Raw genomic sequence first — 25,989 nt, forward strand, 5'->3', positions numbered from 1 at the left:
CGAATCGTCCTGTCTTCCAGTCCTTCCAAGTCTGTGTCATCCTCTGTCAGCTGTATCTGGTGTGTGCTGTCCATCCTCGTGTATTCCTGTTACCCAGCCACGGAGGAAAAGACCCCAACATCATTCCTGATCCTCCTGGCTATCCTTCATGTGCTCCTTGTTGTCATTTAATAAACACCCTAACGTTTCCTTACCTCTGTCTCCTGTCCGCTTCATAACACCAGTTTTGAAATGTCTTCAAGTAAGCATTATATTTTGTCAACCTAAACCCTCCATGAAATATAAAATTCTATAATATTAGTTCTCTAAAATATTTCATTGTGAATATATTTACGGTATGATCCTGTATTTTTTATTTTGTTTAATCAAAATAGGTATCCCTACATCATCACGTCTATGTCTTAAATAAAAGATGTTAACTAAATGTTTATTCATGACTTTTATGACACCATGGCAGATGTTCATAGTACCGCCCCAGTAAGTGAAGGCGGACCTGATTGAATGTGTAGATAAAGCGCCCATTATTACTTCTAGCTACCAAGGAGTAATGCTTTTGGGCACAGTCACCGACCCCAGAACTTTCTACAAGAACCCATTGATCAGGAGTAAAAAGAAGAATAAAGACATAAAAATGTACTAACTTTGAGGACCACAGTGCCTACTTTGGTCTTGTTTGCACTGAGCTATTAGGACTGAACTATTGCTGCTTAGGGACACCAGCAGCATCCTTAAGGTACTACTGCATATGTTCTACACAGATTATGGTACAAACTTTGTATTGTGATTAAATAAAAAAGTTTTCTAAAAAATTATTTTCTGATTTCTTGTGACAGCCCCTTGCAAAAATGGCGGATTGCTATTGTTCTCAAAATGCTGACTCTGATGCGCATGAAAGGCCTGAGTGCAAGTGCGACCCTGCTTTTGATTGTCAAATGAGGTCTATTGTGGACGACATGTTTAAACAGCATTATAGGGACCATATGGTCTTTCTTCTGGAGAGGATCATCAATGATGCGTTTGATTCTAATCATGATTGTACAGGAGATGGCAAACGTTGTGAAAAATCTCAAGAGAGAAATGGACGTTGTGAGAGGTGCCTTAAACTCATGGGGCGATACGATAAATCAATTGACTCACCTGTGTGTTCGTAGCAGAGGTGCTGTCTGTGCAACCATTACAAAAATTCTTGAGGTGCTGACTGGATGGAGTGATGAGATGGGAGTAACGCAGGTTCTATGCATGTCTACATATATAACAGATATTTGTGTGTCACTGCTTTCACAAAACAAAATAGCAAATATAGCTGAGATTGTGGAAGTTTTGACCAACCACATTCTTGAACACGACAGAATGCTTTTAGTAGAATTTCTTTGCTGGTTAGATATTCAGTAATGTCGTTACAGTGTTCTGGTGTTTCCTGTTTTTCTTCAATGTATGACTGTATATACATATATTTTTTTCTTAGTTGATTTGTCTTTATTATTCCTATGCAATCCATGTTTGTTCATTATGTACTACTCTATTTCAGTGTATATTTGCTCGAAATAAAAAGTTTATCAGCTTAAGTAAACTTATGATTTTGTGTTAAACAAGTAAAATGTTTTAATGTAACTAAGTAGATTTTAAATTCTACAAGCATTTATAAAGAAAAAATAACCTGCTTGGCATTTCATTACCCCACCTAGTCATAGGTGGTTTACATACACAGGATCAGGTTTACATACAAATGTTATAACTTAAAGTAAACTTGCAAGAGTGGACCTGTGTTAATTGGTGCATTCTATGGAATAAAATCACTGTCATTAATATTTCGTGCGTAAATAAAATTCACGCATCCGTAATTATAAAATCGTAAAGGAAAAAGGAGCGTACTCGTAATTTTACGAGGCTACAATTAAAAAATCTGCGATTAGAACAGACACAGATACGACATTTTGTTTTTCTGTTTGTTTATGACTGATAATTTTACGATGGGTGTACTTTACAAACACGAATTACAGTTTCTCTACGGACACGAAGTCCTGATTACGAGTACGAATCAAACAGCGAGACTTCACTGTCAAAATTACGTCACCGCTTCCACAGGCATTAATAAACAAGCGAGAGTCATCGATCATAACGGCGCGCCTGCTGGACGTTCGAGCTTACACACACCGTCTCAGATAAGATTTCTGTTATGTATATAACGTTAAACATATTTATGAGACTATGAATCAAAATAAATAAATGTTAAATATGTGACCCCGGACCACAAAACCAGACATGAGGGGCAATCATCTGAAACAGACCTGTATGTCATCTGAAAGCTGAATAATTAAGCCCCTCATTGATGTATGGAGAGGAGATGACATGATCAGATATATATTTTTATATTATCTTTAAATTTGTACAAAGTAAGGTATTAGTAACTATTGATATAAATGTTTGTTATGTTAATTGTTATTATCTGTTTGTTATATTACTTGATTAAACTATTAGTTACATTATATTGTATTACTATAATTAATAAACTATTACCATAAACATTTATTTTACCATTTAGCCTTATACTATTCTGTGTGTTTCACTCTTTCCGTGTGTGTTTGTTCTATATTCGTGATTGTTTAATTACCACATTATATTTTGCTTATTCTGGTTTATTTAAAGTTAATTAATTGATAAGAGTAAAACTTTTCTTTGTTTTATCTACCTATACTGGATAAATCTGTCTAATTTAATTTGTGTTCTCTGGTGATCTTAGAGTATTTGAGAGTTATTTAAACAGTTAAAATAGGTGACTTAATCAACAGATGTCATGTTATAGTTAAGTGATTCACTGAGAGACTCTGCGCTCGCTGCCTGTAACGTTAATTGACATAATGCTAGCTCTCTATCCTCTGCCCGTTCTTAATTTTGATTCAGTAAAATTTCCAAGAAACACAGCGAAATAGGACCTCATTGAGTCTCAACCTTTATTACAGCTCATGACGGACATTTCTCAAAGAGGGAATAACAGAAATCTTATCTGAGACGGTGTGTGTAAGCTCGAACGTCCAGCAGGCGCGCCGTTATGATCGATGACTCTCGCTTGTTTATTAATGCCTGTGGAAGCGGTGACGTAATTTTGACAGTGAAGTCTCGCTGTTTGATTCGTACTCGTAATCAGGACTTCGTGTCCGTAGAGAAACTGTAATTCGTGTTTGTAAAGTACACCCATCGTAAAATTATCAGTCATAAACAAACAGAAAAACAAAATGTCGTATCTGTGTCTGTTCTAATCGCAGATTTTTTAATTGTAGCCTCGTAAAATTACGAGTACGCTCCTTTTTCCTTTACGATTTTATAATTACGGATGCGTGAATTTTATTTACGCACGAAATATTAATGACAGTGATTTTATTCCATACATTCAAAGTCTAGCGGTATAAATGACCTATTGCTAGTTCTGAAAAGTGTCTATGCCTTTCCTGTAAAAAAGTTAGAAAATGAGCTAGACGCAAAACATGATGGCGTGAAACAAATCATAGAAACATTGTCGAAATTGATTTAAGACCTGTAATTATGCCAAATGTATATTTAAATATTAGAAAATTAAAATGTTGCATAGTGTGTCAAAGAGTGGTTACTTGTTTAAAGCATAAAGGTATAAACTGTATATCATTTATTAAAGTTGGTTGACGTTTAAGACACCCATAATAACATACAGTTCTAATGTGTAATGGTTTTGTAGTCAGTTTAGAAAGACAAACTAAAAACTGTCACCCAATTTAGTTTTAAATCTAGAAGTACTGACGTACAATTTTATAATTTCTCATTCATTTGAAAAACTGTATGAACAAAAGGCATACATTATATTGTTGGTTGTCTCTGGTTTAAAACCAAAACATTTACAACTCAAACTTTCAATACATTTCTAATACACTGTACCTTAGACACTGTTGCAAAAAGATATTAATGCAGATTTAGTGGCAAGTATTCAATTTAGTTTTGTAGATTTATAGATCTAGACAACAAAATATAATTGGCAGTAGAAATGGTTATTGTGTCTTTTACTGTATGCATCATAACAGATGCTTTGAGAGTTTAACACATATGCAAAAAGTTTGCAAAGACATTTTGTGTTAAAAAGTGCAGCAGAAAACGGATGCTTGAATTAGGTCAAATAATTTGGTCAGAAGACACTGGTCATAAAACATAATTAAATGTTTCAAAAACATTCTGCATTAGAAGATTGATAAAATAAACGTATTCATTTATTAAAGTTTACTGCAAAGTATTCTTAAAATAAAATGTATTTACTCTTTGATATTAATGTGCTTTGTTGACAGTATAGCGTGTAGCATTCAAGTACGATACAAATAACTGTGGCTAAGTGTTGTTATTAATGTTACTTGGGACACATTAGAGGTTAAAAATATTCCCATATCATAAAACCACGAAATTCTAACCATTAGACCATATTGGTGTAAGCAATGTTTTTCATATTATCACTTTTTTCCCGCCCAAATGAAACTATTCTTGTTTTAATCTTTTTCTTAGTGATTTTCTCTCTTAAATTTTACAAAGGCTTGTGTGTCAGTATGAATCTAATGTTTGAAATGTATCTTTATGTTTGACGAAGCCCCTGCAATGTTGTTCTTAAAAACTCCAGAAGAAACGTTAAGTAACTTTTGAGAACTGACAGTTTTAAAAACATGTATGCTTTGTAACTTACAAACTCTGACAGTGGCTCAAAATTACAGATTTTTAGCAGGTGCATAAAAAGCTTACATTTTGTGTTGAAAAAGTGCAACAGAGTGCAAAATCAAAAGCTTGAATTAGCTCAATGTTTCTGGCTTGTAAAAACAAAACTCTAGTCATGCGTTAAGTTTAATGAATAGTATTTTAAACATCACTTTTATGTGTGATAACGTTTTATATTCAGAGTGAAAAAAACATTGTTCGATTTTAGATTGTTCAGTTGAAAATGTGTATGTCAATGAAAAACCTTCAATTTAAAGAAACATATACACTCACTACAAAATGTGTGTAGTATCAATAATCTTAATTCATCTAAATCTAATGGTAAAAGAAAAGCATCATTTGCTCTGTCTACTTTCAAGAACTACCTTTAAACTTGACTTATTTTGACAAATGTGTAGGCTTACTTGATTTAACACTGTTATGTGAACATATAAATGGTGGCTCCAGTAGATAAACAAATACATTTTACTGTATAACATTAAGTAAAGGTAACTAAGGGATGGAGCTGTACTGTTTTTAGATAAACTGAAAATCATTTTTGTTTATATTTTTGTTTTATATTCGGAATAATCTCTATATTTCTCTTTATATTATCAAGAATTTTTAAAGAATTCAAATCAGTTTGAATCTAAAATTCCGTAACTAAGTTGCCTGGCTTCAATTGTGAGCAGTACAATTACTATGAGTAATACATTTTATTTACCTTTTCAAACTGAAATAACAATACTGTCTAAAGACTGATAAGACCTTTTAGTAAATCTTTTATTTTAAATCATTTATTTTCAAATCTACACCAGTGATGACCAGTGTGCAAAACATTACGTTTTTAGATTAATTATACTACAATGTGTGCCATAAAATACAGATCATGCATGTAAATATATTGAAAATGTGTTAGTCAAAAGAAAAAAATTCAGCTTAAAATGTTTTTCATAATAAAACTTTTCATTAATCACAAAGACAACTGGAATTTACATCTGTGTTTTTCAACCAGCAGTTTAGAACATTACATTTTTAGATAAATAGTTTTACAAGGTCTGCTAATTTGTCGTCAATGCATATTAAGATTTGTTATTTGCTGGATTAATTTTGTAAATATATTTTAATTAGATAGTTTCGATAAAAGATACATTAAAACGATATGACTGATGGTCTTTTGTCTGTCTTAAAATATGTATTAGTTTAATGTAGTAATAATGTGAAAACAACATAACCTATTAATGAGCAATAATAAAGGCTGATTCATTAAATACTGTGTCGTGAATTCAAGCAGACACAACCAGACCCAGGCATACACAAACACACACACATGCACACAGTTGGCTGCATGTGAATATATAGATATGCAATATCAGCACACTTTCTAATCACCTATCAACATATCAATCAGATACATGTTCCATTTCTGATATATATATCTTTCACAAATAGTTGACGGGATGCTGTCTAAAGGATAAGTTTACCTTATCATCGCTCACACACACACACACACACACACACACACACACACACACACACAGACACACACACAGACACACCCATACCTAAACAGCCGGTAAGAGCCACACTGACTGATAGCCATGTAAGCGGATGTTCGCGTTTATTAAACAAGCTCAACCATTACGTTCTCTTATCACATAGTAGCATATAGCGATTGCATTGTAACAGTCATCAGATATGTCTTCTATCTTTCACAAGCAGTCTTCAACTGTCTTCAAATTACCAAGACAGACACACAGTCAGAGCCAGGCCCACACCCGTACCAGAGACACACACACACACACACACACACATCGAGCCAGTATGGTCATACCAGAGCGCAGGCAAGACCACATGGGAGATACTAATAGTTTATTAATTATATTAAAATATAATATAATATATTAGTATAACATAATAGTGTATAATAGTATATTATTATAATAGTTTACTGCAATAATTAAAATATAATATAATGTATTACAATAATTAAAATATAATATAATGTAGTACAATAGTTAAAATATAATATAATGAAGTACAATAATTAAAATATGGTTTTAATAACGGTTGATATATTTTATTTCATTTGATTAAAATCTAATTAATAATATTATAATATCTATTTTTTAATTAATATTACAATTAAGAATTAATTACAGGAATTAATAATAATTTAATTAAACTGATAAGAATATAAATACCGGCATCATTATTTAATTACCGGAATTATAATTTAATTACCGGAATTATTCATTTAATTAAACTGATAAGAATCTATTTACCGAAATTATTATTTTAATTAAACTGATAAGAATCTAATAACCGGAAATTTTATTTTAATTTTAACTAGCATACGCTAGTATTTTTATGCCAGTATTTTATTTTTAAAACAACAAAACATTTCTTTTTTATGTTTGTTCATTCAATTTCTAAAATGCTCCTGCCAAATACACCCACTGTGAAAAAGAAAAACCTACACATGAAAGAATTGTGATAAAATTATAAATCCTGATTTTCCTGAAAAAAAACATGATATTTTTGCCCACCCCAATTTGGATGATTCAAAATATTACATAAAACCCCTTACTTAAGCAACTTCTTATCGGATAAAAAGTAAAACCAGTTGTGTGCATACATTTTTTATGTACACTTTCAAAATGTATTCACATCTTGATGTTACCATTAAACATGCAATATTCCAAAATGTGCATGAAAATATGTGAATGGAAACATCGCTTGTGAAAAACACAATATTTAAGTAAATAATTAACTTAATTTGAACATTCTTACACATTGTGCCTTTAAAGTACTGTTTTATTGTATTTATCCTATTGCTTATTGGCATTTGTTTAATTACTGATCATTCAATCTTTAAATAATTTGTCAGCATTTTATACAAAGTGTATACAAATATGATTTTTTTTTAAATAATATCTTCCGATGATTATTGAAATATTTGCTAACAGTTCATGTGTGAGCAACAATGTAAAACACAAAATACCTTTTGGCAGATGATGGTGATTCCTCACTGAAGTATGGTGGATCATGTTTTGAGCAGTCACTCTTCAGAGACACAGAGCTGGACACACATGATCTCACACTGAAGAGACAAACACACCAGAGGAATAAACTGCAGGAGAAACTTCAGTCTTTCCCTACAGTTTGCAAATCTACAATAACTGCACACTATCAGTAATTTATTAAGAATTAGCAAATAGAGAATTAATCAATTGTTAAGCATTGACTCAGCATTAATATACATTAAATATTTATAAATCTTATTATTCAGGCATGTAGTAATAGTTATTTTGTATGTTAATAAATGCTTTATTAACTCAACTTTATCCAGTTTTATAACCTAATCTAAAGTGAGGACTATTTTTGTTTTGTAAATATTTATTAAATACTATTTTAAGAGACAGTTGTTGTTACAGTAAAATAAAACCTACTGCACTTATTGTATTCAAATAAATGAAGTTACTTTGGTTTTAAAGTTCTTCTCGTGTCCCTTTATTAAGAAAAACATAATTTATTTAATACACCATAGAAGCCATAGAGTCTATATACTGTATAAGATTACACTGTAAAAAATGTATCTTGTAATTTAATGGTAAATTACTGGCAGCAGGGTTTCCAGCAGTGAACCGTAATCCTACACTTTAATACTGAAGAAACAGTTATTGCATTTAAGACATGATCATTAAGTCCCAGATTAGGAATAACCTCTAAAGAAAGTTTAAATAATGTGTCTGCATTTATAAAGGAATTTGAATGATTAAGGTTAATCTTTGTTATTATGGTTAAGGTCTGCTGACGTCAAAACAGCTAATTCATCACCGTCACTTTAGAGCTAGTGTTTGAATGATTCTCAAGCGTAATGTGTAAAGTGATGACAAAACAGCTGATTTTGCGGACATTTTAAGATTATAAGGCTGAACTTGACATGAAATGCCCTCCGTCTACAGAGATATCTCTTTACAGTCTATTACAGTCTACAGTATTTCTCTGTTGCAATCGAGATCTCACAAGAATTATCCCAGAAAAAAGCAGCGCAATCACTACAAGACTCCCGTTGTGTTTGCGATAAGAAGGGTGTGTTCGGGGGTAAGGTCTCTGAATAACACTGTTGAGAACAGGGATAGGAAATTAACTGTATTAAAATAGGCACTGTCCTTATAAATAAAATGCATGGTTGCAATCTATACAAAAGACAGAGATCGACTTAGAGTATCACTTAACAGTTTAATAATGATTTGATTAGCCGTAGTTAGAAAACACTCAATTTTAATCTTCTAAGCAAGGACTTATTATGCGGTCCTGGCGCCATCTTGTAGATAGACAACGTCAACCGTCTTTGACTAATGGACACCGACATGCTGTCTCTCAGAAATTATAAATATTTTGAAATAGGCACTATCCTTATAAATAAACTGTATAGTTCCAATCTAAACAACTATTCTCAACTAAAAAAGCCCCAAAAGTACATTATGTTGTCCAACAGCAGGAATATTTGTTTAACTGTAGAGTGTCCTCTGCTAGAATGTTGGCGGAGTATTACACAAAGGTAAAACAATAAAATAAATATTAAAACAATATATCCAGATGATTATTATAATATTTGCAAACAGTTCATGTGTGAGCAACAATGTAAAACACAAAATACCTTTTGGCAGATGATGGTGATTCCTCACTGAAGTATGGTGGATCAGCTTTTGAGCAGTCACTCTTCAGAACCACAGAGCTGGACACACATGATCTCATACTGAAGAGACAAACACACCAGAGGGATAAACTGCAGAAGAAACTTCAGTCTTTCCCTACAGTTTGCAACACTCCAATAACTGCACACTATCAGTAATTTATTAAGCATTAGCAAATAGAGAATGAACCATTTGTTAAGCATTGACTCAGCATTAATATACATTAAATATTTATAAATCTTATTATTCAGGCATGTAGTAATAGTTATTTTGTATGTTAATAAATGCTTTATTAACTCAACTTCATCCAGTTTTGTAACCTAATCTAAAGTGAGGACTATTTTTGTTTTGTAAATATTTAATAAATACTATTTAAAGAGACAGTTGTTGTTGTTACAGTATTAATGAAACCTACTATACTTATTGTATTCAAATAAATGAAGTTACTTTGCTTTTAAAGTTCTCCTCATGTCCCTTTATTAGGAAAAACATAATTTATTTAGAACATTCATATAGTCTTTTCTTAGTGTGCTGTTATTAGTGTTAAAAAAGAGTTTTATCAGCAAAATATGAGTTTGTTCAGTTTAATTCAGCACAAATTAATAGTTTGCTGAAGGTCTGTCTGATCAGGTCTGCTACACAGGAATCATGGGTAAACAGATGAGTGATGCGCTGTTTTCTCATTCTTCACAATCTCATCTTCACTGAAAAAAAAACACTTTTGACTAAAACCTTGTTATGTGACCTGGTGAGTTAAAAACTCACCACAGAAACCAGATGAGGAGATATAAAATACACAACATTATTTGTATCTATTGAATTTAATATAATGTTTAAGTCTGAGAGACAAAAATATGTTAAGATTCCCTTTACTGAACTATACACAGCAAGTTTCACATGCATCTTTGTATTAAATGAAGTTCTAGTCAATCTTCATTTGATCTCCTCTGTAAGCACAAGCTGAAACTGTTCTGAGGTCAGCTTCAATGCTGATTTTGTACAGGACTTTAAACAGCACACATTACACGTATTCAGCTCTGATACATTTGACACCAGATCTAGCTGTCTTGTCACCTAGAATGATTTGAATACATTTCCTGAAGCTGTAAACTGAAGCTTTGTCCATCATTTGATCAGGCAATAGCAACACAAATAAGTGCATTGTTGTTGGTCTTTGTTCTTCAGAGAAAGTGTTGAAATAATGGTGTAAAAACAGTCAATACCTGTGTTTCTCTGCGAGAGAGTCCTTTACTTGCTTTTCTGCCATACTGCAGCTAAAACACCAATGCAGACATCAGCAGAGCTTTGCGAAAACCATCAGCCGCTGACCCTGTTTCAAATTTGATACACGCATATTATAAAAATTCAGGTTTAGACATTTATTTATTTAGTAAGTTATTGCTAGATAGATTTAGAGACAGCTGAGTGTTAAAAAAGTGTTTGAGGCTGACAGCTGTTGTACTGAAATCTGACTCCTCTTCTCTTCTCGTGCGTGCATGTCATGCAGTTAGACATAGTTGAGCAACACCTAAATGTTTTCCAGTTGGTGTTTTGACCCCTTTTGAAAACATTTAGGTGTTCCTTATATATCAGACAACGGTTATGTGTTTATTCTTGCTGTAAAGTGTGAAAAAAATGGTGATAGCTTTAAAGTGTTATGATAAACTGCTGTGAGCTAAACTGTGTTCAACTTCAACTGTATGACGCACATTTATGAGGAGTCAATTTTTAGAACAACAGCTGACATTAAAATCACGCTTAAACATAAAATCACTTCATCATCTCCACAAATAAGCATAATTATTTTAGTATTAAACTTACATGCAGAAGTACAGACGCTCTTGTGCAGCAGGAACACAATCTGAACACTTTGACTCGCTTCACTAACTGTGTCGTGTCTTCTTTCCTCAGCAAAGAACCAACCAATGACAACAAGCCAAGCTTTCGGTTTGGCAGTACATTGGAAAGAAGCCATAGAGTCCCTATACTGTATAAGACACTGTAAAAAAATGTATCTTGTAATTTAATGGTAAATTACTGGCAGCAGGGTTTCCAGCAGTGAACCGTAATCCTACACTTTAATACTGAAGAAACAGTTATTACATTTAAGACACGAGAAGTAAGTCCCAGATTTGGAATAACCTTTAAAGAAAGTTCAAATAATGTGTCTGCATTTATAAAGGAATTTGAATGATTAAGGTTAATCACTGTTATTAAGGTTAAGGTCTGCTGACGTCAAAACAGCAGAAGCCGTTACTAATTCACCAACATCACTGTAGAGCTTGTGTTTGAATGATTCTCAAGCGTAATGTGTAAAGTGATGACAAAACAGCTGATTTTGCGGACATTTTAAGATTATAAGGCTGAACTTGACATGAAATGCCCTCCGTCTACAGAGATATCTCTTTACAGTCTATTACAGTCTACAGTATTTCTCTGTTGCAATCGAGATCTCACAAGAATTATTTCCGAAAAAGCAGCTCAATCACTACCAAACTGCTGTTGTGTTTGCGATAAGGAGGGTGTGTTTGGGGGTGAGGTCTCTGAATAACACTGTTGAGTACCAGGATAGGAAAGCAATTGTAATAAAATAGGCACTGTCCTTATAAATAAACTGCATAGTTGCAATCTATACAAAAGACAGAGATCGACTTAGAGTATAACTTAGCAGTTTAATAATGATTTGATTAGCCGTAGTTAGAAAACACTCAATTTTAATCTTCTAAGCAAGGGCTTATTATGCGGTCCTGGCGCCATCCTATAGATAGACAAGGTCAACCATCTTTGATTAATTGACACCGACGCTCTGTCTTTCAGAAATTATAAATATTTTGAAATAGGCACTATCCTTATAAATAAACTGTATAGTTGCAATCTAAAGAACTACATTCTCGACTAAAATAGCTCCAAAAGTACATTATGTTGTCCAACAGCGGGAATATTTGTTTAACTGTAGAGCGTCCTCTGCTTGTATGTTGGCGGAGTATTACACAAAGGTGAAGAGGCCTTTGTGTGCTGTTACTAGCAAAATATCTCACGGCTATCAGCCAATCAGATTCAAAAACCAGACAGAACTGTTGTGTGTGTGTATATATATATATATATATATATATATATATATATATATATATATATATTAGTGCTATCAAAATTAGTGCGTTAACGCATGCGATTAATTTGAAATATTTAACGCGTTTAAAAAAATTAACGCAGTTGCAGGTTTTTTTTTTTTCCTGTTGCGGTCGACATGTTCAACATACAAAGAAATATGGACAAGACCAAGGAAGCACTTTTTGAAGGCAAGTTTCAGTATAAAACAATTAATGTCGCATCACCAGGCTCTCCAGCATTTCATGCAATTTTGTATGTTTCATTTTTAACTTTTGACTTCTGCTTTAATGGATTTGATACCGTATGGCGAACGGAAAGAAAAACCTCTGCATTTTGTGACTCGGTGGTCCTTTAAGGTAATCAAAAATCGCTGCTTACATGGTAGACTCCTAATCAGAGTATTAAACATATTAAAATCGGAGTATTGGTGTCCATGTAAATGTACTCAGAAAGTGACAGATGATGTCGCGAGCTGTCAAAGACCCTCAAATGTGTCATTAAGTTTGACGTGTTTCCTCCTTAAATGCAACGAAAGATTATGCTTCGTGTTGTTGTGTCAGAATCCTTGTTAAATACAACCATAGTTTAGAACACTTAGTTTAATTATGAGTCGCTCCAGCTGCCCTGTCCTGCGCACGTTGTGTGTGTGTGTGTGTGTGAGAGAGAGAGAGAGAGAGAGAGAGATTTTTTAAATTTTTACAAAAATACTTTATTACATGATTTTTCATTTCACACATTGTAACTCCACAGCAGATCTAACAGCAGCTCTCCTTCCTCCACATTCCAGACAGCGTCCTTATAACACACTGTTGTTCAAAGGTTTCAGCCTCATTCATGGCCTTGTAATACTTCAAATCTATTGTAATTCTGGATCTTACAAATGCTTTAAAAACTCTAAATCTCTTGATCATGTACATCATCTATTTAGTTTCTTCTTGTGATAAGTAGAGCAAGTGTTGCTTGAGCTACTAAACAGTTAATGAACTGCCATTTCAGTTTCTGTTTCTGACTATAGCCAGCTCCAGAATAAACTTACACTGAGTCAAATTCTCTCCACATTTCAGAAAACATTTAGATGTCTTACCCAAACAACATATTTACAATGTTAGGCCTTAACATGGTTGGTAGTCAGCAAGATTTTTTTATATTTAATTGTTGAAATATTAATTTTACAGGGTTGAGAATACAGTGACAAGGTTGAAGACTGTAACAGGGTTGAGGGGACACTTTAATTTCAATTTGTTTTAATTCATTTGAAATTAAATCTAAGACTCAACCAAAAGACTTATTTATTTTAGTAAAACATTTAGCAAAGGTGTTAATCACATTGAGATGAAATTAAACTTCATTAAACCAAACTACAGTCAAAATTTAAAAAAGTAAACTGCTGCAGGTAACTGGACCATTAGTAACCTTTAAAAATGCTGATAAAGGCCTATGTCGCCGTGTTAAACTCTCAAACACTGTTTTGTTTGGAAAAGCCATGCTTCCAGCTAAAAAAAAAAGCTGGAGCAGGCGTTTCCTCACAAAACTAAATCAACAAACTATACAACTCAAAAAAGAAAGAAAGAAAGAAAACAATGTTGGAAAGAGAAGATCACTCTTACACTCAACAACCTGGAGCTCAACACGCTCAAAACAGTGGAGATGATAGTGGACTTCAGGAGAAACCCCCCTGCTCTTCCCCCACTGAGCATCATGGACAGCATTGTGGCAGCAGTGGAGTCATTCAAGTTCCTGGGCACCACCATCTCTCAGGATCTGAAGTGGGACACTCACATTGACTCCATTGTCAAAAAAGCTCAACAGAGGCTGTACTTTCTTCGTCAGCTGAGAAAGTTTAACCTCCCAAAGGAGCTGCTTAAACAGTTCTACACCTCATCTGCACATCAATAACTGTCTGGTTTAGCTCAGCTACTAAATACGACCTCCAAAGACTACGTCGAATAGTTCGGACTGCTGAGCGAATCACTGGTACAACCCTTCCTACTCCCCAAGAACTGTACTTATCCAGAGCGAGCAGAAGGGCTGCCAAAATCACTCTGGACCCCTCACACCCAGCACACTGCCTCTTTGAACTTTTACCTTCTGGTCGACGCTACAGAGCACTGCGCACCAGAACAGCCCGACACAGAAACAGTTTCTTCCCTCAGGCAATCCATCTCATGAACACTTGATGATAATTGCGAAACCAACATCACTACTTGCCATACACTTTTATACACATATACACTTATTTAACAACACACTTTACATGCCAATTTGCACATAACAGCTGAACATAAAACATTGTATATAGTAATAAACATGTACATACACTTGTCAATCTGTATATTTGCCCTCACTACTTACTTCTATTTTTTTTAAATATATTTCTGATCTGTTTTTTGTCCTGTCTCTGTAATCCTGTTGCACTGTAGAAGATCTGTCACGAAAACAAATTCCTAGTATGTGTGAACATACCTGGCAATAAAGCTCTTTCTGATTCTGATTACCAGCCACAGTTGGCTTCCACTCACGCTCACACTGTCCACACCCACTCCCAGCATGCACTCAGAGAGAGAGAGAGAGAGGGGGAAAGCGAGAGAGAGAGAGAGTGTGTGTGTGTGTGTGTGTGTGTGTGTGTGTGTGTGTGTGTGTGTGTGTGTGTGTGTGTGTGTGTGTAGCGGGTGACATTTGTGTCTGTAACATCTGATGATCTGCATGAAGCACAAAAATGTCCTAAACTGTGTTTCCAAAGCTGAAAGTAATGAATTCAAGGCTTCTTGCTAGCATGAGACATTATAACTGATGATTATTAAAGAGTAATATTGTGTTTTTAACACTTTTTCATCATCACATAACACATTTCACATGTCCGTGCTGACTAACATTGCATTTGCACCTGAAATATCAAATAAATGACTTTTTTCCTCCCAAATCTGTGTTGTTTTGAGGTTTATGTGTGTGTTTCTGTTTCCAGAAGATATATTGATTTGATAAATGTTATATTTGTGTAACTATTTCATGATTTGTGTGCGTCCCTCAGCTTGTTTCATCTATAAATGATGTACTTTTGCTTTAAATTACATCTCAGAAAAAGACTTGCCATCATATGGGCCCTGCAGCCTCCGAGACTAAAAGCAGGAGAGCAGGAAATCTTGTACATTTCTGTTTTTGGTGCTCTCACACATCTTTCATACAGAGAATCTCCTCAGTGTTTGTGTAATTCTGCGTTCACAAGTTAATGACCAAACACATGTTTATAAAAGTTCACAATGTTGCTGAGGATGAAATAATGTGAAAACATTCAGTCATTCAGGTTAAACATATATATAGATTACATATATGTCATATAGATTATAGATATATAGTAGAATATAAATATAAATACCTTATATTTATTTTAAAAAACTTAAATTTCTATAAGTTGTAGTAATAGAGATTGGGCTCAGATATTAATAGGAAGTAGTGTGTTGTAGACATGCAAGTCATTATGAACTGGATTAAAAAAAGTTTCTCAAAATTGAGAGAGAGAGAGAGAGAGAGAGAGAGCAGATATAGTGTAAAGTGAAAAACATGGGAGTATCAGTATGTCATGACTGCAACAGTAAGTGGCAAAAAATCTAAACACAAAAGACTTATTTTGGCGTGACGTGTGACGTCATCATGCGGCGCCGCTTCAGCGCTGAGATTCAACTGGAGAAAGGTTTGTGTTTTAAAACGTTCACAGATATAAACCGATTTAAAGTTAAAGTGCTAAAATTTTAGGTTTTATATACGATGCTAAATTATGTTCCTGCTGTTGGAAATATTATTTTAACCCCTTATACAACGTAGTACTATTTTATTCTCAGTAACCGCGGGCTATTGTTTTAATAAAGTAACAGAAAAGTGTGTAATAAGTGTTTTAAAGAAACGTTTACCTGATTTCTTTTTGTTAATTACTCTCATATAAAGAAACTGTTGATGCAAGAGTTCAAGAGAAGTTATTTTGTTTCTGTTCATTGTTTTATTTTTTATTGTTTCGTTCATTTTAAACAGGATAAAGTGTCCAAACGCAGAGAAAAACTCCTGCTGAAGCGACTGATCTCCACACAGTTATGAAGATGGTGTTTATTAAAGTGGAGAGTGAAGATGTGAAGATTGAAGAAACATTCAGAGTCAAACAGGAAGATCTGCAGGAACAAACAGGTTGATTTTCATTCTCAAAGACCAACTCAGTCATTTGATCCTCATTCAGATATATTTTAATAATAAGAATACTAAATTAAATCCATCTTGCAGCCCTGAGTGTGCTACCTAGTTCTCCTAAATGCACATAAGCACTCGTTGAAAGACAGGAATGAGTTTCTTTTGTTACTTGTTCCCATGTCTTTCCCATTTTCATTCTTTTATGTATTATTAGTCTCCTATTTTCTTTACCTTCTTAAGTTTTCTTAAGCATTTCAAACTGATATTAAAGCATTTCAAAATAGCTTCATCATTCTGGGTTCGAACCCAGTATCCCCACACGGTAGTCCGGAACCCTAACCGCTTCACTAAATCGCTTGCAGATCCTAGCTTACAAAGTGGGGTTTAATACCTCAATTTGCTCAACTGTTCTTTGCTGAAGCTATTACAGTGCAATATATAAAAAATGACCACTAGGTGTCACCGTAGAGTGGGGTTTCGAAATATAAAGCCTCGCTTTGCCCACCACTACTAGTAAGATTACTAGTAAGTAACTAGTAAGACTTGATTAGCTAGCCCAGGTGTGTCTGATTGGGGTTGTAACTAAACTTTGCAGGACACCGGCCCTCCAGGACAGAGTTTGGACACCCCTGGCTTAGTACTTTCCATTTGCATATGTCACGTTGATCACAATTTCCTTTTTTTCATGAACTTCTTTATGGATTAAAACTTGTTTCTAGTAGTTGTTACTAGTTCTCACACATTTCTGCATGCACATTTTTTCACCTGCTACTCTGCCAGGAACTTTGCAGCTTGAGAGCACCTTCAATAATAATCTAAACATTTGATTAGAGATGGATCGCAAGATGTGATCAAAAGAGTGGCTACATGTGGTGAAGAACGATGGCAAAGCTAAGTGTAATTATTGTAATAAACTAATAAGTTATAAAACAGAGTGTCGCAACCAACATGACAAAGCATCTGCGGTTGGGTCACATACTTCACGAATATTGAATTAAAAGAATGGCGTGTTTGGTTCATTGGGCTTCCCGTGGGTGTAACTAACAACAGTTGTGCATTTTAGTTTAACTTTGTAAACATGATGAGCAGTTCAGTGTTAGTTTTTATTTCAATATCTTGAGGTGAAACTAAACTGCACATTCTCTCCGCCTCCTGATTTATAAACAGCGAGACGCACTGAACGCACGAGAGATAGCTTTACACTTCGTCATTCATAATCTTAGCTGTTGTATTGTCGAAAGAATAAATAAATTAGAATGTTCTTTTAACAGTCCTGATATGTTTAATCTTTTTCTTTTGCTAAATTTTTGTAATTTCTCTTCTGCAAAATAGATTTTTTTAAAATCTGCTTGATTCTTTTAAAAACTGAAAGCAGCTCCCGTCAATTGGTGTTGTTCCATAAGATACACCTTTGTGAATGTTTTATTTTATGTGTTTAGTCTTTAATGTGTTTTTAATCATTTTATTCTATTCAAAGCAGCACTCAGATATGAATTTATTCTTGAAAACGAAAATAAAGAGCATGGTCTAATTGGAAATAAAGGAAATTAGTTATCTATTTCATTATTTCATGCATAAAATAAGCTAGTCTTTTTATAAATTGAGTTTAATTAATCTGAAACTTTTAATAGCATTTTTTTTTCTTGTAAATGATAAAAGTTGCATCAGATTGCTGAAAACTAACCTGAATATCTGCGTGAACAGGGCCACAATGACATTTTTTTTATATTGAAACAATTGGATAGTGTCTTCTGTCTACATAACTGGCTAACGCGTCAGAAAAAAAAACTGCTGAATCTCCACGAATATTTGGTTGACTTATAAAACAAATGTTGTCTTGTTTAGTAATGCATAAAAAAATGCAAAGCAGAATTCTCCTGAGCTCATTAACCCGCTGATGACAGCCACTTTGTGATTAGCTTTTAATGGCCTGTTTCCACTGAGTGGTACGGTACGGTTCGGTTTGGTACGCTTTTATAGGCGTTTCCACTGTCAAAAAGCGTACCGAACCATACCGTACCACTTTTTCGGCACCCTTTCGAAAGGGTACCAAACACGAGAAAGGGTACCAAAAGGCGGAGCTAGACGCGCAGCTGAACGCTATTGGTTTACAGAGATGCGTCATTCGCTTACGCAACAAGCCAGAATGAAAACAAAAAACCCGCCATGTTTAAAATACACGCACAGCGAGAGATTACAGCAGAATTATTTATGCATATGATAACGAGCCATGGTCGACCTGGGCTCAAACAAACCTTGTCGTCTTGATAAACAGCCACAAAGCCATGGAGTAGAGCAGATTTACCCTGTGCCGCGAAGTTTTTTTTACGAGGCAGTCTGAGGCGCGAGCGGTTTCGCTTTCTTGCTTGCGTGCATCTAATATTATATCTGAAATAACAAGCTTCTTGAGCTGATGATAATAACCTGCGCTTGATTATTGACGTGCTTTTAAAACCCGATCCTGTCAGACACTGACAAACGCGAGAGTGAAGCGCGGAAAAAACAAGAGAGGAGCCGGAAAAAAAGAGCACATTATTTTTGAGCAGACGTGAACACACTGCCTAATTTAATTATTATTGTTATTATCACCTTTTGGACTAATATGAACTCAGAATGATGGAATTGTTCTCTAACAGAGGCTACATGTGCTGCTGAAGATTACAGACACAGATAAGAGGTTTTCACTGACTGTAGGCTATACATTGTGCTGTTTTTGAACCTAAATACGGATGAAATGTCTGTTGTGTGTAGTTCTTCTGTAATTGATAACATATCGGAGACTGTAAGGGGCTGTATGCGTTTATATTTGTTCATTTATTTAGTTATTTAATATAATTACAAACGTTACAGTAGGCTGTTTCGCACTGTCATTGATCTGCAGTTATAATCAACTCGTTCATTGAAAAGTTAGTAATAAACATTTCTACACAAGTATTTATGTGTATGAAGCGTCTGTTTTTTTAGAAGTGCTTTTCATATGATATGTAAGCGACCCGTACAGCTTAATTGTAGACATTTCCTCCAGCGAGAATGACGTCGACTGAAACTTTCTGTCATACACCACACCCACCAAAAGGGTACCCTTGTTAGTGGAAACGCAAGCTTGATAAAGGTGACCCGTACCAAACCGAACCGTACCGTACCAGTCAGTGGAAACGAGCCATAAGGTGGTTAATGAGGTTTGTTGTGTTATTTTAGGAAGTTTGGACTGAACAGAAGCAAAGGCTACCTGATCAACATTACATTCCTCAAAAAACACTTGCAATCTAGACGCAGTCACCCCATGCTTGTCAGTAAGCTCCACTCATTAAAATAACGGCTTGGTGTTTATACTGTAAAATCGTGACGATATTTAATTATTGATCGTGGGCCACAAATATCATTATCTTTATAATAATACGATTAATCGTGCAGCCCTATACCCTTTTATTATGTTCTTGGTTGTTTTTGACCCATTGACTTCCATTATAACCACATTTTTTTATGCCATGACACCAAATAATTATGCATTCTAGATTGTTGGTGTTTTCCCTGTTGGGAAGAGGTAAAATGTGCCTTTTTTACTGTTGATCATCAGTTGGCAGCATTAACCCTTTAGATAGGCCTGTTCAAAAAAGTTTTTGTCTTTTATACAGAGTTCAGTGGAGTAAAACAGCAGATTATAGTGTGCGTGCATAAATACACTTTGTAGGGGGACCAACAATTGTAACCCAAAAAAGACCAGTCTATCAGATGAAGGAGAGCAGGAGACAGAGATTCAATTAAAAGAAAGTTTACTGTAGATAGTTTGCAGTTTCCTCAGCAGAGGCCAGCTTTAACACTCGCCAAAAGTTTGTAGACCGCTCTACATACAATCTCAGAACAACAACAATTAGACTCTTACATAATGTCATTAACTGTGTCATACATATAGGTGTTTAACCCCCAGGGTTCGAAGACTGCGTATACGCGTTTTGATGCGTCTTCTCCTCATAACGCCAAAAAGAACTTAAATTACACTTTCAGTTTTGATCGTACAGATAAGATCAATACATCAATTATATCTGTTAAGTATCTAGTTTTTATTGTGTACACTTTCAATGCCAACAAACGTGTGTGCTTTTGCAATATAAGGATAATAAAAAGTGTAGGTATTCTCTCTGTTCTCTCTCTGCAAACTGTTTTTAGAAATGCATCAGTAAAGTGCACTGACACTCCACGAAAACAAAACACCGATAACTGGAAAGGAATATCGGTTTCAGTGTTTCCTCTAGGTTTACAGTTTGGGGAGGGGCACGGCATAGCTGTTCAGACTGACACTGACACAGAAGTCATGGTGTTAATTTGTTTCTTTGGAATGACAGCAGTAAAAAACAACAATTATTTCAACTGTACAAGCGAAACATTTACTTTTTTTAATATCTTTTTTTTATCTACAAAGTGTGCAGCTTTAGTCACTGTAGTGTATCTTGGGCTTAATTACTTACTAAATAAAGTATACTTTATACTTGACCTTAACTTAAGTATACTTCTTTTTTCTAAGGGTGTATTTACTGACTTACCAAGATCAGTCTTGTACAGCAAGGGGCAGTATTGCTGCTCTGACAGCCAAGTTGGGTCAAAGCTAGGGATGTTCTGATCAGGATTTTTGCAGCTGATATCGAGTACCGATTCCTTGTCATGGTGATCGGCTGATACTGACCACTAATTCTAATGCTTCAAGCTTTATAATGCGTTGAGCACATTTTCCCTCTAATCATGAACCTTAAGAGAAGATCTCGCCTTACCGAAGAGAATAAATGAAAGGTGCTGCATATATTACCTTAAACGCCTCTTTCGGTGTGAACGTGTCATGGCCAAAAGCAGCTTTACAGAAAATAATTCATCCATTCATTTCACTCTGGCTAAGTGCCTTATTTATCAGGGGTTGCCACAGCGTAAAGATCCACCACAGAAAATAATATATACACAGATATAAATTGCAATTTGCAAACACTGCAAATGATAAAAGAAGAATTCAACAAGTCTCAATGAAGAACAAGTTTGGAGCGTATGTTTGATGCATAAGAATTAAAATGCACACCTATAAACCTAATACTTCTTTACTAAAAGGAAAGAGGTCTCTAAACTATAGCAATGAGTGTATTACAAGAATGTATATTATTAAATATTCATGTTATAAAATAAAGTTTTATGTATCTAATATTTCCAGCCAGCTTTTAGTGAACTTGCAATATTGTCAAAAACACAGAACTTTCAGTTGTTATATATTAAAAAAGGGCTAAATACATGCAGGACCATTCAAATATTTTGCTGGTCTCCAACTAATGACAGCAGATCACTCAGAATTAGAGCAGTAATGTTATCGCGAGTGCAAATCCCTCTATTTATTTAACCGAATAAATGTAATGCTTATTTGCTGTGCCTCTCGTGATCTGTTGTCTTGCTCATTCACTCTCGTCGCCATGATTTCCGAGTATTTTAACTTATTTTGGATGATTATTCCGGTATAAATTTGAAGGGGACTCGCAAAGCTTCCAGGAGAGGTCAGGTTGGATGAGACTCTAGAAGGGGGAGAATGCGTCACAGCAGCTCAAAACACTGGCACGGGTCGCGCCAATAAACTAAACAGAGGTCCCATTGCATCTGTATTTTAGCTGCTGTGACCAAGAGCATTATGCTCCCACACATCATTTACCTTTGTTTGGCTGCTGTAGGCTATGCATAATATACGGAAGTGCATGAATATGACGAAAAGGGAGTAAATTTGCCCAGAGTGTATTAATGTTTTTTTTTTTTTTTTATTTCAAAGCATTTTCCCAGAATATGTCAAAATAAGATGTCCCCATATATCAGTCCGTTTGCTGAAACAGAGAAAGTTTTGGCCAAAATAATCCTCAAAATTACCCCTGAATAGATGAAAATGACCCAACAGCACATAAGGGTAAAGGTGCACATTCCAGACTTTATGCAGATGCTGTACAGGTATGTCTCATGTCTGTGAGGCAAATATTCAGCTGTTTGTTCAGCTGTTACCCCAGAACTTTTTTTCTGATGCATTTACCAGTCAGGCACAGAATGAACAAGTATTACCTGTCTGCTTTACAAATTTTATAAAAACATTTTGTTGTAATTTTGAATATTTATGAATAAAAATAGGCCATTTACAGCTTTCAAATCTGTGTCTGATCAATATGACCAAAATGACTTTTATGATCAATTATGTAAGAAACTCTGAAAACTGGACTGACACAGTTTCAATTTACTATAACTTCTATGTTAAGCGGCTTTGACACAATTTACATTGTAAAAGCACTAGATAAATAAAGATGAATTGAATTGAATCTGCTTTAATGTGTACACGTTAATGGACCGAACAAAATATGATCTGATTTATTTTACATTTAATATGCATCAAAATTACAGTGTGTGTAGCCAATGTTTCCAGTGTCTTTTCACTTTTCAGCTTTTGATGAGAATTTTTAAGACTTAATGAAAAAGAATGTATTTTTTTTATTTCAGACCCAATTGAAGAGAATGAGGGGAGTAAAAAGGAGGAACATCATGTCAAAATTGAGGACAAAACTCATTTACATACTGATAGTATTTTGAAAAAGAGAGACAAGAATCGTTTCACCTGCACTCAGTGTGGAAAGAGTTTGGCAAGCAAAAGCAAGCTTAAGATTCGCATGATGATCCACACAGGAGAGAAACCATTCACATGCACCCAGTGTGGGAAGAGTTTCATCCAATCATCATGCCTTAATCAACACATGATGATTCACACCGGAGAGAAACCATTCACATGTACTCAATGTGGGAAGAGTTTCAGCCAATCATCATACCTTAATAAACACATGATGGTTCACACAGGAGAGAAACCATTCACATGTACTCAGTGTGGGAAGTGTTTCAGCAAATCGTCACACCTTAATCAACACATGATGATCCACACTGGAGAGAAACCATTCACATGCACTCAGTGTGGGAAGAGTTTCATCCACTCATCACACCTTAATCAACACATGATTATCCACACTGGAGAGAAACCATTCACATGCAACCAGTGTGGGAAGAGTTTCAGCCAATCATCATCCCTTAATCAACACATGATGATCCACACTGGAGAGAAACCATTCACATGCAACCAGTGTGGGAAGAGTTTCAGCCAATCATCATCCCTTAATAAACACATGAGGATTCACACTGGAGAAAAACCATTCACATGCACTCAGTGTGGGAAGAGTTTCAGCCAATTATCACACCTTAATAAACACACAAAGATCCACACTGGTGTGAGAGAGTATATGTGCTTGGAGTGTGAGAAGACTTTTATCACAGCTGCAGAATTGAAACGGCACAAGAGGATTCACACTGGAGAAAACCCGTACAAGTGTTTATAGCGCAGTAAGAGGTTTACTCACTCAAGAACCCTGAAAACACATGAGAGGATTCACACTGGAGAGAAACCGTAGACATGATTAGTGTGTACAGAGTTTCACTCATTTGGGGCAGCTTAAGAAACACATAGGATGGTTTCTGGTATGGCGTAGACACATGTAGCAGCATAGAAAGAGCGCTCCCATACACACTGGTTTTAATCCTCCTTTTTACATCATATATGATAACCTAAACCATATTTAAAGAACATGGAGGGGGACAAAAACAACCATTGAAACCTGAAAAAAATGAGAAATCAACAGATGATAAATCAGAGATGGACGGGATAGCTGATAGCCTGTCAGCTAGCATTGCAGCAATACATACGGACATCAAAGCTTTCCAGATGGATATTAAATGCGATTTAACCGCCTTCCAAGATTCTCTCGCAAAACATGTGAAAATGGAACTAAGTAACTTTAAACAAGAAGTCAATAAAAAACTGGATGGCCTTATCATGGACCTAAATGCAATGGCATTTGGAGAATTTGAGGAGAACATTGCTGAGATTAAAGAAATGCTTGATCAAACCATCCAAATTCAAGAAAATTTACAAGAGAAACTGTTAGATCTAGAATCACGTAGAAATAATATTCGGATTTTTGGAATCCCGGAAGGAAGCAAAGGGAATAATATCCAAGACTTGGTGGAAAGATTATCAAAATGGAGCTGTCACTCGACTAATTGAACCTTAAAAGCCAATGGTGTTACCGGGCACTCAGACCAAAACCACCCGCTGATGCCACCCTAGATCAGTGGTGGTATTCTTCCTGGAATACAAAACAAATAAACTGGTCCTCCGCATGGAGAAAGAACGTAATACACTGAAAAGATAAAAGGATTTTCTTTGACCAAGACTACCCACCTGAGATCCAACAGAAAAGACGGGCTTTTGCTCCTTTAAGTAAAATTCTGAAAGAAAAGGGGATTAAGTTCCAAACACCACCGCCAGCGAAACGTAGAATCTTTCTGGAAAACGGGCCGCTCATGTACAATTCGATGACGGAGGTATCAAGAGATCTGAAGGAAAAAGGACAGATAAACAGCGAAGAAGGAACTATTATAGGGATCTCTGGGAAAGTGAAACAAAGACCTCGGCAAAAGAAGTGACATGGAAGAAAAGTAAGTAAAAACATCAAGTGAAGATCTGGGAAAACTATGTGAATTTCAAAGGGACAATGCTAGCTCCATTTGAAAGAAGGGTAAAACCTGACAGATCCTAACAAAGAACTCTGAGAGACTGGTAAAACTTCTTGACTTAATTCACCGATGATGGACATTTAAATCATTTGAAGGAAGAATAGTATTTAACCGAACTGACCAATTACACAAGATGAATGATTAGAGCACACCAAGACTCAAGTCATTGAGTAACATACTGGTAGGAAGACATAAAGGGATTCTAATTTATACAACGAAAATCCCTTGCTATAATTAGTAGAAATATCTAACTTAAAAACCTAGCCAGAAATACAAGAATATAATAATGCCAGATATGGGCTCTGAATATATTCGTTAACATTTTTTTGTGCAATAGGCACAGCAAGGAAGGGGCCCTTTAAAGAAGGAAGGCTTTCCCCTCACATCAGGAAGTTATTTTAAGACTTCAAGGTTTGGAGACCTTTTTCGTAATGTTTTTTTATGTGGTTCAAGATATTCATGTTTGTGTTTTTCATGTTCCGGTCACCGTGATCTTCGCAATAACATCTGATTATAGTATATGCAAAAACAGCAATATAGAGTAATTACTTTGAATATTAATGGGTTACTAAATCCGAACATCCAAACTCGTGGCTAAAATGAAAAGAGAAAAGCAACAGATAATCTTCTGGCAAGAGACATCTTTCTGATACAGAACATAAGAAAGTAGAAAAACTGGTAT

At 35.0% G+C, this 25,989-nt stretch overlaps 2 protein-coding genes across 3 annotated transcripts in view; one reads left to right on the forward strand and one right to left on the reverse strand.

Annotated features, from left to right (window-relative positions):
- Window positions 1-9,483, reverse strand: part of LOC130222040 (NACHT, LRR and PYD domains-containing protein 12-like) — a 417,646-nt gene extending 408,163 nt beyond the window's left edge. Inside the window, exons 1-2 of one of the 2 annotated variants that reach the window (XM_056454657.1) lie at window positions 9,368-9,483; window positions 7,706-7,804 (exon numbers count right to left, since the gene is read on the reverse strand). In XM_056454657.1, the coding sequence (XP_056310632.1) occupies window positions 7,706-7,804; window positions 9,368-9,465 (197 nt within the window). In that variant the 5' untranslated portion in view covers window positions 9,466-9,483. The remainder of the gene's footprint in view (window positions 1-7,705; window positions 7,805-9,367) is intronic. The other variant, XM_056454660.1, reaches the window with a different exon arrangement.
- Window positions 9,484-16,603: 7,120 nt separating this feature from the next.
- On the forward strand, window positions 16,604-24,070 carry LOC130222699 (gastrula zinc finger protein XlCGF49.1-like). The gene is made up of 3 exons (XM_056455227.1): window positions 16,604-16,688; window positions 23,190-23,589; window positions 23,746-24,070. The coding sequence occupies exons 1-3, from the start codon at window positions 16,604-16,606 to the stop codon at window positions 24,068-24,070; spliced, it is 810 nt and encodes a 269-aa protein (XP_056311202.1).
- The last annotated feature ends 1,919 nt before the right edge of the window (window positions 24,071-25,989 follow it).

Source organism: Danio aesculapii, chromosome 4, assembly GCF_903798145.1.
Source record: "Danio aesculapii chromosome 4, fDanAes4.1, whole genome shotgun sequence".
Taxonomy (NCBI): Eukaryota; Metazoa; Chordata; class Actinopteri; order Cypriniformes; family Danionidae; genus Danio; species Danio aesculapii.

Excerpts from the sequence above, each read along its gene's own strand:
- LOC130222699 (XM_056455227.1), top strand. The coding sequence starts at position 16,604 with ATGGTGTTTATTAAAGTGGAGAGTGAAGATGTGAAGATTGAAGAAACA. Across the intron at positions 16,689-23,189 it reads AGATCTGCAGGAACAAACAG|ACCCAATTGAAGAGAATGAG; the intron begins GTTGATTTTCAT and ends TTTTTATTTCAG. Across the intron at positions 23,590-23,745 it reads GGGAAGTGTTTCAGCAAATC|TTTCAGCCAATCATCATCCC; the intron begins GTCACACCTTAA and ends GTGTGGGAAGAG.